The sequence below is a fragment of the Bos indicus genome, chromosome 27 (genome assembly GCF_029378745.1).
Source record: "Bos indicus isolate NIAB-ARS_2022 breed Sahiwal x Tharparkar chromosome 27, NIAB-ARS_B.indTharparkar_mat_pri_1.0, whole genome shotgun sequence".
NCBI classification, from domain to species: domain Eukaryota; kingdom Metazoa; phylum Chordata; class Mammalia; order Artiodactyla; family Bovidae; genus Bos; species Bos indicus.
In genome coordinates, this window is record NC_091786.1 from 14,917,882 (window position 1) to 14,931,334 (window position 13,453).

The 13,453-nt window shown below is 48.0% G+C and overlaps 1 protein-coding gene across 2 annotated transcripts in view; it reads right to left on the reverse strand.

The window, feature by feature from the left end:
- Positions 1–422: 422 nt before the first annotated feature.
- The window catches only part of IRF2 (interferon regulatory factor 2), an 83,716-nt gene continuing 70,685 nt past the window's right edge, over positions 423–13,453 (reverse strand). For both annotated transcript variants that reach the window (XM_070781707.1, XM_019953488.2), the window contains exons 7-9: positions 11,585–11,749; positions 3,165–3,211; positions 423–1,861 (exon numbers count right to left, since the gene is read on the reverse strand). In XM_070781707.1, coding sequence (XP_070637808.1) covers positions 1,553–1,861; positions 3,165–3,211; positions 11,585–11,749 — 521 coding nt within the window. In that variant the 3' untranslated portion in view covers positions 423–1,552. The remainder of the gene's footprint in view (positions 1,862–3,164; positions 3,212–11,584; positions 11,750–13,453) is intronic.

Here is a 13,453-nt window from a genome sequence, read left to right on the forward strand (position 1 = left end):
CTGTGCACAACCTTGATGAGTGAAGAGGTGAAATTGTCATGTAAGACAGCACTCAGCACAGGATCCAGCTGCAGGCAAACACCCCGCAAAGGAAGGCATCCTCAGGGCTTCCTAGGTGGCTCAGACCGTAAAGAATCTGCCTGCAGTGCAGGATACCTATGTTCGATCCCTGGGTTGGGAAGAGCCCCTGGAGAAGCACACGGCAACCCACTCCAGTATTCTTGCCTGGAGAATCTCATGGACAGAGAAGCCTGGTGGGTTACAGTCCATGGGGTCACAAAGAGCCGGACATGACTGAATGATTAACACAAAAGAAAAGAAAGGGGGAAAGTTCCAGTCCGCCAGAAGAAATGATACACTGCCAGTCCTGTCCCATGACTGTCCTCTAAGGTACACACAGACAAAGCCAGGCGTGATGCCCATTAAAAATTTAACTATATATCATATTCATTTATTATCAATCCACAGGATAATTTGATTGCTACATGAGCTCATAAAAGCTTTTTCACCTTTACAAAATTAAAAAAAAAAATGTGCCACAAGGATGTAATAACTGCCGATAAACAAGAAAAGGAATCTTAAAATTATAAATTTGCTGTAGAAAAGATAAAAAACAATTATATTTTCTTTAGAATTTTACCTTGAATAAAATATTCCCCTGTATAAAAAATAAAAAAGCTTGCTCTGGTTAGAATTAGAGTATTTTTGTCTTCAAATCTGAGAATTTGCATAATCTTTCCATGATAGTTTTCCTTTGTACCGCGTGGCATTCAAGCATAGCAGATTAGAAAGATTTTCTCTTTTTTTTTTTGTTGTTGTTTTTTTTAAAGCAGTCTTTTAAAATGGGACATTGGTGGAGAAGTTCATTTCCTTCTTCTCCTCCTCAGGGATGTGGAACACGGCCTTTGAGGGGAGGAAGAGGAGGAAAGAAAATGAATGGGAGAGGAGGGGAGGGGATGAAGGGAAAGAGATGGGAGGGGAAGGAAGGGAGGAAGGGTCAGGGCTGGGAGGGGAGGAGGGAAGAAGGCTAGGGAAGGGGGGTGCTGATGTGCTGTGAAACAGAGCAGGATCACAAGAAGGTCTATCTGTAAGTGCTTTTAAGATAAGGTGCAGAAGCAGACTGCAACGTCGCTAGTACTGCCCTATGTACTGCCCTATGTACATATTCACAAGAATAAAAAATTCCAGCTAGTTCACATTTTCTTCCTCCGTGTGGAGGCATCCATTCCACCATGCTGGCCTTGACCACAGGCAACGCAGCACCTCACTGCCCGTATATGGGTTGGTCCTATGACGTCCTTGAACTTGAGGGAGCAGCCCTGGGAGATCCAGCAGGCTCTAGAGATAACGCGTCTACCAAGAAGCTGGAGTCCTGAGTTAAAAAGAAGCTCCAGTACTGGAGTTGGACACAGCAATCAATGTTCTATTTTGTCAAGGCTTTTTCCCTTAAGATTCGTCTACAACAGATGTCAGAGAGAAAAATAAAATACAAACAAACGATAAACACAAAGCCAAGAAATCCCGACAACCACCAGGGGAAGTCGCAGGCTTATTAGTAGCTCTTGACGCGGGCCTGGGTGATGTCTGACGTCTTCTTGATGACGCTGGCCCGGGTCTCCCGGTCTGGGCGGCTGCTGCTGGGCGTGGGGCTCATGGGGGCGGTGATGGGGAGGTCGGGGAACGGGGGCCAGGAGCTGTTGTAAGGCACCGGGCAGCTCTCCTCTTTGATGGTGACCTGGAGGTCGGGCTTGTTGGACGTGACAAAGGTGGCCATGCTGGGCAGTAGGTACGTGTTCCGCGGCCCCATGTTGCTGAGGTACTGTTTGCCTTCAACGCTCCTCTTCCGCCAGTGTGGCCGACCCTTGCAAAGAAAAGAATGATGACAGGTATTTCCTCTGCCCTTTCTCCAGTGGCTTTTTAAAACACGGCCCCTTCTCCCCACGTGTTAAGTATCTGAATTTAAGAGGCATGGAATAAACAAGAAGCTGAGTGACTCCACATCCTTGAACTGAGATCCATCCCCAGCCACACATGCCCCCAAAACACAGTTTCTCTCCCCCGCAACCTTTTATTTTTAATCATCAATGCCCGTCGCCCACCTCCCAGAAATCTAGCCGAGACTATTCTATGAAGGCAGGAAAATGAGGCAGCAGCTTGGTTTCTGGTTCCCCTCTAACGCCAGCTGCCTGGCCTGATTGTTAGGAAGCTCTGGGCCAGGATGGCTGGTGCGAGAGGGCGGCCAGGTCTTCACGATGGCCCCACCGGATCCCTGAGTCCAGCTGAGTTTTTCAGAAGAAGGCAAGTGAGGTGCTCAATAACACAGGGAATGCCCCTGGATCTCTTTCAAATGAGTGCAGTTCAGAGCTCCAGCATGCTGCCAACAGCTGGCTTCAAGCTGTGGGCGCCATTCAGGGAAGGAGCTAGAATTCTGACCTTGAAGAAACAGGGTCCAAATGTGTGAGCACCTGCGCCTGCTGTCTTTTCAGAATTCCCAGGCTATCCTTGGAAGCAGTTCGCACCCTGGGAAATCGCTATATCAAACAACCGCTAGACAGTCTGTCTGTCTGTAACTGACTCAAACACAGACACAAGGCAGGCTTCACAGGAATGCCTTCGCTCACCATCAGAGCCATTGGCTGGCATTGTCAGAGCCCAGCCAGAGGAAGGAGAACAGGAGGGGGACTCAGAATCCGACTGAATACACACCTGGCCAGTGGGCATGGATCGCGGGTGGCAGGGACTCTAGGGACCTGGAGAGCTGCTCCGGCTTAAAGCGCTTCCTGACATTGACCTCTCATCACTGCCCGGAGCCACCTGGACTTTCTATTTCTGCCCAAGAAGTAGGATGTTTATGGCCCTACGAACATCAGCGTTTCCTGGCTTTTTCCTGCCGCCACAGCCTGCTTTCTTACTGAGACATCTCTCACTCTCTGCCCTCCCGTTCATTTCCCCAAAGCCTCGTTTTGTAAGTTGAAATACAAAAGCACTGTCAATTTTTACGTTATGTATATTTCACCACCACCACCAAGAAAAGAAAAAAAAAGCCGCAACTGAAACTCATGATCAAAAGAAAAGAACCTCCACTAGCCACGCGGAAACCACCGTGCTGGTTGGGAAGGCTCTGTCCCAGCGCCTGCTGGCGCCAGCGGCCCCGCCATGCTTACCTCCGCGCTCTCTTCGTCACTGGGCACGCTATCCGTAGTTTCACTTTCTGTTCACAGAGAGAAAAACACAGGCCTATCATTCCTGCAGCTCAAACTGTTTGGAGGCTCAGGCAGTGTTTTAAAATACATATATATCAGAAACTTTTTCTTCCAAAGAAGTGGGTCACTAAACTCAAAACCTCCGTCTCCTTTGCTCAGGTCAAACGCGTGTGCCTGGGAGGTGTTGGGGTAGAATTGGAGTTCTCTAGTTCTGTCCCTTCGGAGAAAAGGTTGAAGGTGGAGGGGTGGCTCATTTTCCCAGGGCCAGGCTACGTTTATTCATGGTCTCTGCTTCCCGGGGTGGGATGTTGGGCCCCTGGGTGCCCGTCTGCCCCCCTGGTCCTCTGCCAGCTTCTGCCTCCGTGTCAGGCCCTTTCCTTGCGGCTGCTCCATCCAGGCCCCACACCATCCGCAGCAGCTGGTTCATTTAAATCCCAGCCCAGTCTCCCCAGGTCCCTCCTTTCCAGCCCAGTCTCCTCCCAGCCCCTCAGTGCTGATATCCTGGAAGGATAAAGGGGTTTATCTTCCCCCTGGCTTGCTGTGGATGCACAGATTCTAGGGGGGTTCCTGTGAGCCTCAGCTGCCGTGTTTACCTCCTCGTGGGGTTCCCTCCTCCGGAGGGCAGGCGGGGCTGTGACTTGCTCTGAAACCAACGGAACAGGGCGGAGGCGACAGGCTGTATGCGATCACATTACATAAGCCTGAAACCCCATCTAATGAGGCGACAACCTCCCCGGCTGGCCTTGAGGGGGCAGGCCGCCACGGCAGGGAGGCACCCGGACAGACAACCGAGGGGCTGCTTCCAGCCAACAGCCAGCAAGAAGCTGAGGCCCTCAGGCTGACAACCTGCCAGGAACTACATTCCACCCCGCGCTGTGTGAGCCTGGAAGCAGACCCTCCCAGATCCCATCCTGAGATGCGACAGCCGCCCCGGCCCAGAACTGGACAGCGGGTTTCTGCAGAGAATGCCCGGAGCCGAAGACCCGAGCCAAGTCATGCCTGCTCTCCTGACCCTCAGCAACTGTGGGATGATAAAGTGTGTTGTGTTCAGGGACTAAGTTTGTAGTTGTACGCGGCAACAGACGACAAACTCAGTCACCACCCTGATTCAGCCTTCCGGCTGTGAGAGACAGAGCAAGTGACTTGACTTCACAGAGGCACAGTTGGGAATAGAAGCACCTTCCAAAGAGGATGCTGTGCTCAGTCCGGGGCCCGGCACACAGCCCACATCCAGTAAATGCTGGAGCGCCTTTGTCCTGAGCTCACTAGCCTCCTTCAACACTGGATCTGTACCACATACTAGGGGAACAGGATCAGGCAACAACCAGAGGTGACATCACCTGTGCACAGAATACAAGATGTTTTTTTTCAAGTAATTTACCAGTGTTCTTTAAAAAAAAAAATTATTTATTTATTTTTGGCTGGGCTGGGTCTTCATTGCTGTGCAGACTTTTCTCTAGTTGCAGGGAGCAGGGGCTACTCCACAGTTGCGGTGCGTGGGCTTCTCATTGCAGTGGCTTCTCTCGTTGCAGAGCACGCGCTCCAGATGTACAGACTTCTGTAGTTGCAATTCCTGGGCTCTAGAGCACAGGCTCAGTAGCTGTGGTGCACAGGCTTAGTCGCTCTGAGGCATGTGGGATCTACCTGGACCAGGGATCAAACCTGAGTTTCCTGCATCGGCAGGTATTAATATATTCTTCACCACTGAGTTACCAGGGAATCCCCAAAATTTCAAGTAAAAATAATTTTTAAAAAATTTTTAAGCAAACTACTTTTGATTTTTAAGTAAAAAAAATTTTAAGTGTTTCAAATACTAAATTGATGGCGTGCAGTTTTTCAGGGTTCACAACATCGAGAAATGAACGCACAGAAGGGAGAACTTCCAAAATACAGGGACACTTAGAGGTCACCCTCGGGGTCACTCACTTTACAGACAAGGCCTGAAGGGAAGCCATATTAGTGAATGTTTATGGGGTTAGTCAGAGAAGGCGATGGCAACCCACTCCAGTACTCTTGCCTGGAAAATCCCATGGACGGAGGAGCCTGGTAGGCTGCAGTCCATGGGGTCGCTAAGAGTCGGACACGACTGAGCGACTTCACTTTCACTTTTCACTTTCCTGCATTGGAGAAGGAAATGGCAACCCACTCCAGTGTTCTTGCCTGGAGAATCCCAGGGACAGGGGAGCCTGGTGGGCTGCCATCTAAGGGGTCGCACAGAGTTGGACACGACTGAAGTGACTTAGCAGCAGCAGCAGCAGTACAGGGTTAGTGAGCCGTGGGCCAGCACTTTGCCTGCAGGTCTTATTCAGTCTCTCAAGGACCCTAAGTCAGGAAGCAGGTCCTGTCACCCCACCCCACCTTCATTGGGCAGAAGATGTTGTGTGTTCTCGTGGCTTCTACCCTTTCCACTTCAAACCTACAGAGGCCCTGGCCTCCAGCCTCCAACCTTGCTGGTGGCATGGCTATGACCAGGTAGCCCCCCAGCCCAGACAGAGCCCTTCCGACCACACAGAGCACCAGTCCTAGACCAGCCCCTCCACGAACTAAAGGCTAGGGAACAAATGGACAAACTGAGGCACAGAATCATTCTTCAAACAAGGAAGCTGAAAGTGATGACACGGGGCCCATCCTGGGGCCTCTCAGCACCGTTCTCGGTCACTGTACTTCAGTGACTTCACCCAGGCCTGAGCCACTGCAGACGGCTGACCACCCGCAGCCAGAAAACCGGCCCGTCCAGCAGAGGTAGCAGACGCCCGGGAAGCCCTGACCCTCTTTATTGGGGCAAACCAGCAACGCCAGGCACAAGAGACCCTTCCCCACCAAAACACATTATTGTAAAAACAACAGCAAGGGAAAGCACCCCTCCTGGCTTAATCTTCCAGCTAGCCCAGGACTCCTAAGAGGAGACAGAAATCAGTGGCTGCCACTCCCAAGAAGAAAGCAGAACAGAGATGTTGAGAAACCAACTCAAGTGTGATGGTCTGAGTCAGTGCAGGGAGGGAAGACAGACCAGCCTTCTGATGCCCGGGCTCCGGGCACTGAAGCTCTCCTGCAGCTCCGACCTCCCACGAAACTTCAAGATCCCCATTCCGTTTTGAGCATTAGCTTCGTAGGGCTCCAAAGTCGAGTCGAGGTTTCTCTTCCTTTCCTGTAGGTCCAGCCCCTCCAATTCCTCCTAATCACCCTATAGAAATACTTCGTCTTCTGTTCCTCTCCCCTTCAAATAAACACAGGATGCCACCAGGCTTGTTGGAAATGGGCAAAAACCAGCAGGGAATTGAGTCACCAACGTGGGAGGGGCTTGGGATGCAGTCTCTGGGAAGACTCTGTGCTGGGACCTGGCATGACCATAAATGGGATCAGAATGTTATCCACCTTTAAGTACAACTTCAGGGAAACTGCTGGAGACAAGAGGAGATACACATGCTCCGAACTTCTGTTTTCAGCTGACATAAGTGTCTGCGGAAGAACATCATTTCTAAAGGAAGGTCAATTCCCTCTGAAGCAGTTTTGAAGAATCTCCATATTAGCAAACTGAGATTTCTATTTATTTTCTTAAAGCATTTTCTTGGATGCTCCGCACGGCATGTGGGATCCTAGTTCCCGGACGAAGGATCGAACCCCTGCCCCTTGCATTGGAAGCATGCAGTCTTAACCACTGGCCCATCAGGAAGTTCCTGATTTTTCTAGTTTTTAGTATTTAAAAGAACGGCCTCGAGTGCCTTCAGCTTAGGAGCAAAGGATGCTTGAAGCCCCAGCCTGAGGATATCAAACCCTTCTCTCTAGAAGAACAGCGGTACTTACAGTGACTCCTGGGTCACTGGCTCAAAGTGCTTTGTTGGGGGCCACGCATACCTATTTTCCTGTTTTCTTGGGTTTTACTTCACCACCAGTATTTTCACAGAACTTACAAGTTCACAGCAGCTGCTGCTTCCAGATCAATGTTGTTACTGACACATCAATATGAGTTGTTTTATTTTTCCTTTTCATTAGTTTCAGTTTGGGTTCTGATTTGCTTTGAGTAAAATGGAATTAAAAAAAAATGGGGAGTTGCCTCTTAAGCACAGTCTGAGTAAGTTGTAGTGTTTACAGAGTAATAGCAGGTACCTAAGCAGTTTGATTGATCTTTCTGGTCTCTGTTTTCCCAGAAGCACCCGGAGTGGGTTTGGGTGCTCCCTCCAGGACCTGCAGTTTTACAATGACGCTAGTCTTAGGCTCACTCTCCACGTAGCCCAGTTTCTTTCTTTCTTTTTTTTTTTAGCTCTATTTTTTTTGGCTGTGTGGCCTGACACGCAGGATCTTAGTTCCCTGACCAGGGATCTAACCCATGCCCCCTGCAGTGGAAGCACGGAGTCTTAACCACTGGACTGCCAGGGGAGTCCCCTTAGCCCAGTTTTTATTGTCAGACCATCTTAGGAACATGATTTGGAAGGAGACAACACGTCTTCCGTCACAGCCCTTTTGCACAATGACATCTTGGTACATTTTCTGGAAGACTTGTTCAACAAGTTTTATTAATAAGATTGACAAGGATTCTTTTCCCTCGATCACTTCCTCCATGACTGTTACTACAAGTCTCAATGAAAAGGTTCAAATCAGAGCCCTCTTTAAAATTATATATATATATTTATTTCTGTATTTGGCTGCATCAGGTCTTAGCTGTGGCGTGTGGGATCCTTTGTTACGGGATGCAGGCTTCTCTCCAGTTGCAGCACACAGGCTTAGCTGCTCCACAGCATGTGGAATCTGAGTTCCCCGACCAGGGATCAAACCTGCATCCCATGCATTAGAAGGCAGATTCTTAACCACTGGACCACCAGGGAAGTCTTTCAAACCAGAGTCCTCTTAAAGCACTCTTATTTTTGCTGCACCCAACAAAACACAAGCCTGCTCCGGTTTCCTGAAGGACCCAAAGTCTTTTCTGCTAGTGGCTGGTCTCCCTTCTCTCAGTTATTACAAATCAGTCTTTTGTCTTCTGCCTTCTTCTCCATCCTCTCATCCAGCCTTCCCCCCAGTACTACTGTGATTTCTCTTATTAAGCCACCAACAACATAATAAATAATCCCTATTCACACACCGGAATCTTTAAAAATAAAAAGGACTCTTCTCTAGAGTTTCCCAGGGTTGGGCTTTGGGACATCCCTTCCCAGAATAAAGTTTCATGAATCCAACTAGAATTTCATGTTGTCTTCTAATAACATAATGCAAGTGTGTGTGCTCAGTAGTTAAGTCATGTTCGACTCTTTAGTGACTCCATGGACTGCAGTCCATCAGGGTTCCTCTGTCCATGGGATTTCCCAGGCAAGAATACTGACATGGGTTGCCATTTCCTCCTCCAGGGGCTCTTCCCAATCCACCGGTTGAACCCATGTCTCCTGAACTACAGGCAGATTACTTACCACTGAGCCACCAGGGAAGCCCACAGGGCAAGTACCTCCACTCAAAGAAACTGTCCCTTTTCTTGCTCAACATCATATTTAGACCACGGAGAAGACCGAGTTGCAACAATGAATGTGGTTTTTGTAATACTACTGGGATTCTATTTCAATGATCAGTAGGGAGGAAAAAAATAGCAAACAACTGCCTCCAAATACCAGTTTCCTAAATGAATGAAAGTGGTTAGAGAAGGCTGAAATTCACTTGAATAGTTCAAACAAAGGGACCCTGTCATGAAAAACAGGCAAACAGCCTATTTTTTTTGTGGAGACCATCAAGTTTAAAAAGGAATACAACCAAGAAGCTGTCTTTCCTAGCAGCAAGCTATGGAATTCCTGACTGAAAGATTTTAGCTACCCATGGTCAGTAACAGATAAGTTTCTGCTGTGTCCTGGGTTCTAGAAAAGTGGTAGTGATGACTTATCTTGGCTCTATCCAATAAGCCTCCCCGCAAAGGGTTCTGGAGAATTCAGACAATGAAAACAATGGAAAAAAATAAAGGCCAGGCTGAAACACCAGGCTCCGAGCAAACCCCTGCTGCCTGCCAGCCTGGCACTAAAATCCTTCTTTTCACATCTTGCAAATGTCCTGAAAAGGGTAATGACATTTTCATTTCTCTCTGCATGAATCAGCTGTTCTTGGGATTCTTCTGCAAAGGCAAAATGCTACTGCTGGCAGAACAGCAAGAAGAGGCCCTTCCAGAATCCCCAAGAACACTTCAGAAAACTCTTACTCAACAGATAAATAGAAAAGTTGATTCTAAAGCACTAACCCCTTTAAAAACAAAACAAACAAAAAAAAAACGATGTAATAATGCCTGCAATGCATGACACAGAGCAGCCACACATTTGCAGCCATGGTCAGGGAAACAAAAGCAAAGTGGCTGAGTGTTTCAGGTTTCAGTTATCTCCACTGTAGAATCAGGGCATAAGCATTTGGCTCTGCCTCCTTTGCTTGGCCCTTGAGATCCTGGCATGTGGACTGCTCTGAATGGCAGAGCCCCACGAGTTCCTGCAGGGCAGCATCGCAGTGCAAGGGCTAAGAACAGCATCAGCCACGCGTGGGTCCCACTGTGCTATAGATTGTCCATCTCTGGACACACCGCTTCACCCCAGCAGCCTTAGATACTTCATTTTTAAAGACATAATAATGACAGTACCCAGGGCTATTCTCCTGACAATTAAATAAGCCAGTCAACATCCAGCACTTAGCATAGTTTCCAGGGCACAACACACACGCAGCAAACAGTATCGTCATAGTTCCTATTACAGGGAATGGTACACACAGGAGTTCAAAAGATGTTTCATGAATAAATAACTGATGACAAGCTTAGCCTGTTTGGCAGATTATAGGCCTCTTGTAGCCAAGGTTGCTTCTCACTTTCCTTTTATGTTTGCAGCACAAAAGAAAGTCAGGACCTTGAGGACATTCTGCAAAGTGAAATAAGCCAGTCACAAATGAACCAATACTGTATAACTGCACTTATATGAGGTACATAGAGTAGCCAAATGCAGAGAGACAGAAAGTACAAGGGGGACTGCCAAGGGGCTGGGGGGAGGCGGATGGGGAGTTACTGTATATCGGGCACGAAGTTTCAGTTTTGCAAAGTGAAAGAGCTCTAGAGATGGACGGGGTGCTCCTTGCACAACATGGTTAAGGCACTGAATGCCGCTGAAATAGCTGAAGCGGGGGGACCTCCCTGGCAGCCCAGCGGTTAAGACTTCTCACTTCCACAGCAGAGGGCATGGGTTCATCCCTGTTCGAGGAACCAAGATCCCACATGGCACACATCATGGCCCCCAAAAAATAGTAACGAAAAGGCTAAAGTGGTAAATGTTATACTACAGATATTTTACCACAATCGAAAAAAAATTAAGTTGACATGGAAGCAAGTTGGGGTTCAGGAAACAGAAGGTTAATTTAGGGGCTGCTAATGTACAAACGATGTGTCACATGAATCCACCTAATTCTGAAGCCGACTCTGTGCCAGTCACTGGGGTGGTGCCCAGACTGAAGGACACGCTACTTGGCAGCACATAAAGAGCACTGGGAAGAACTCCTGACCTGAGCGACTGGGGTTACCCATCAGAGGACATCCACTTTTTACCTGTAATAACCCTGACTTAGACCTTACATTTCATAATTATAACTGAGTCCCAAAAAGTCAAGTGGAGATCGTCAGAAGGAGGGTAAGACGTAATGTTGGTGGAGGAAGGGAACCACCACTTTATCCTCTAAGGATGGGAGAGCCCGCTGAATCTGGTCCTAACGCTCTGACATCGGGGCCAATTTCTGCCAGTCTGGGGACATTCCCTGGAGAGTTCAAAATGCTCAATGAGAAGCTGTGCTAAATTGAAAAAGAAGCGGAACCTATGTGGAGATGACAAGGAAACTTGGTGGAACGTGGGGTCTGCAGGTTCAGTTCAAATTCTGACCCAAACACTTATGGGCCTGGAGCAATCCCTTCACTTCCGATGAAGGAACTGGAAGAGGTGATCCCTAAGGTCCTACCCAGGTGGGACAAACTCAGATTCCATGAAAAACACCCTTCCAAATTTCTGATAATGTGTGCAAATAAAACAGACACAGATGAACTGTTACACTGGCCAAAACTTTCGTTCAGGTTTTTCTGCAACATCTTTCTATAACATCTGTAAAATCGAACATACTTCTCCCCCCAAAGAAATCTTCTTATTCATTAGTCATGCGTGAATATGTTACGGGTGATCAAGTGAAATGTGACCAAGACTTGGAACTGAGAACAAAAGTGTCTAAGGAGATGGTGCTTGAGAACATTAAAGACAGAATAATTCCAGCCAGAGTAATCCTTAGGAAGGAGGAGAGGTTGTCTGCTGTGTTGGTGAAATGGGTGACCTTAGACTAAAGGATCTCCTTGCCTTGTTCCTCGTTCAGTGGCAGAGATTCTGACCCACCCAGCCCCTTACCTGCGTAGGAAGACACGGGGGAGATCTGCAGGGGGTAGAGCTCACTCATGCTGACCGGCTGTTCATCGCTCTCGGTGGTCACCTCCACAACTTGGCAGATGTCCGGTGGGTTAGCGACAATCTCTTGATCCTCATAGGTGCCGTCCAGATGTGACTGTCCTACGACTTTAAAGAAAAGACGGCCATCATGTGCCACCATCACCAGTCTGTACCATCCTGGCATGCACTCTCAAGAAAGAAAACCTCCCCCGAGAGAGCCCAGGAGCCGGAGTCCCAGTTATCAAATGTCATCTGCCATGAAATAAGAACAAGCCTTCACTTTGGGTTAATGTCCCTGGAGAAGCAGCTTGCCAATAACCTGGCTCCCCAGGGCTGAAATAGCCCTGCCAATGGTGCTCATGTGTGGCAGCATCCCAAACTCAACCCTCCCAGGGCCAAGGCTGCAGGAGCACGGGCCCCATCCAGACCCAGCCCCAGGGCACAAGAGGGAAGCAGTGCTGCGAACGTGACCCGTTTCTCTTCTCTGCTCCTCCTCTAAAAGAAGCTGCTGTGCTAGTTTCTGGGTCCTGGGGTCCAGAGAGCTCATCAAACTTTAACAAAGAGGAAGGACCACCAAAATCCACCCTATTGTGTCATGTCTAGCTGTGGGACGCTCTGTTCATACTCTCCACCCTCTTCCTCCTCTGCAGGCAAAAGATGTCATATCAGAACGATCGAAAAGACTGCCTTCCCAGTTCTAACACAGCTTCGCAGCATCAGCTCCTCAAAACACTTAACAAGATGAATTCTGACCACCTTGGCTCTGAATCCTGCCTCAATCTTTTTTTAAATCAAGCTTTTCAGTTTGCGATCACTGGAGATTCACATGCAGTTGTAAGAGATAATACAGAGATCCCACACACCCTTTGCCATGTGTCCTCCAATGGTAACACCTTATTAAACCATCGTACAGTATCAGGACATTGACACTGATAATCTATGCGTCTTGTTCAGATTTCCTTGTTTCACTTGTACTCCTGCGTGTGTGTTTGTGTGTATACTTAGTTCTGGCAATTTCATTACACATGTGGTTTCACATAGCCACCACCACAGTCGAAACACCAAACAGTCTAATCATTACAAGCATCTTCTATAACCGTTATCCACTGTCCTTCTGCCTCCTCCCCTTGTCTCTAACCCCTGACATCCGCTCATGTGTTTCCCATTTCTATAATTTTTGTCATTTCAAGCAGGCCTCACGGATGAACTCACACGGTAACCTTTTGAGACGGGTTGTTTTCACTCAGTGTAATTCCCTGGAGATTCATCCAAGTTGTTGTGTTTATCAGGAGTTGGTTACTTCACACTGCTGAGTAATATTCCATGATGTGGATGTACCACGGTCTGCTTTTATTCACCCACTGAAGGACTTGTAGTATGTTCCATTCTTTGGCTATTATAAATAAGGCTGCTATGGCCATTCACGCAGTTTTTATCTGAACATAAGTATCCATCTCTGGGACAAAGGTGCAAGAGTGCAATTGCTGGATCACGTGGTAATTAGATGTTTAGTTTTACAAAAAACTGCCAAAGTAGCGTACAGAACGGCCACACCATTTTACGTTCCCACCAGCAATGAATGGATGAGCTCACTGATGCACATTTTCACCAGATTTTGGTGTCATCATTACTTTTTTGACTTTACTCATTCTGATACATGTTGGTGATACCTCACTGTGGTTTTAATCTGAATGCCCCTAATGCCCTGTCCCACTTTCAAACAGAGCAGACCACATACTTCTGTTGGCAACTGATTGGATGGGATATCGCTGAAAACTGGCACCCATAAGCAAACAGGACCGACGTTTTCCCAAGGGCCTCTCTCAAAGC